Here is a 498-nt window from a genome sequence, read left to right as displayed (position 1 = left end):
GACAGACAGACAGACAGACAGACAGACAGACAGACAGACAGACAGACAGACAGACGTTGAAAAAGTTGTAGAACTTATAAACATGAATTAATTATTGAACAGTAGGTACTTACACTTAGCAGGATTTCTGCATCAGTCTGGTTGTTCGCTATTTGGCAGAAAGCACAGTCTTCGCTACGGGAGGCGCCCTGAGTCCCCATTTGTGTAGTCTAGAAGTCTGGTAAGTGAGCTCATCACTAGTTGAGTCAACATACCGATAAAGTGTGGGCGTGTCTGCTATCAGGAGCCAGGACTTCTCGGTAACTAGTCGCTGATCGAGTCGGTCCACTGCTGCGTTCACGGGAACCGCGTAAATTCTTATGTCAAACTACTTACAGTTTTTGCCTTTTGCTTCGAAAGTATTACGCAATTATCAAAACCTTACATTCAGGGAGCAAAACGTTGGCCCAGATGTGCACCACTATAAGCACAATTTGCAAAACACTAAACACACTTGTA

General features: G+C 44.2%; 1 protein-coding gene across 1 annotated transcript in view; it reads right to left on the bottom strand.

Moving 5' to 3' along the window:
- LOC116706681 (histidine triad nucleotide-binding protein 3) overlaps positions 1-473 on the bottom strand; it is a 4,443-nt gene extending 3,970 nt beyond the window's left edge. Inside the window, exon 1 of the mRNA XM_032543626.1 lies at positions 114-473. Coding sequence (XP_032399517.1) covers positions 114-200 — 87 coding nt within the window. The 5' untranslated portion in view covers positions 201-473. The remainder of the gene's footprint in view (positions 1-113) is intronic.
- Positions 474-498: the final 25 nt, after the last annotated feature.

Source organism: Etheostoma spectabile, chromosome 18 (assembly GCF_008692095.1).
Source record: "Etheostoma spectabile isolate EspeVRDwgs_2016 chromosome 18, UIUC_Espe_1.0, whole genome shotgun sequence".
NCBI classification, from domain to species: Eukaryota; Metazoa; Chordata; class Actinopteri; order Perciformes; family Percidae; genus Etheostoma; species Etheostoma spectabile.
Note: the sequence above shows the minus strand (reverse complement) of the source record. Positions and strands in the feature narration are given on the sequence as shown.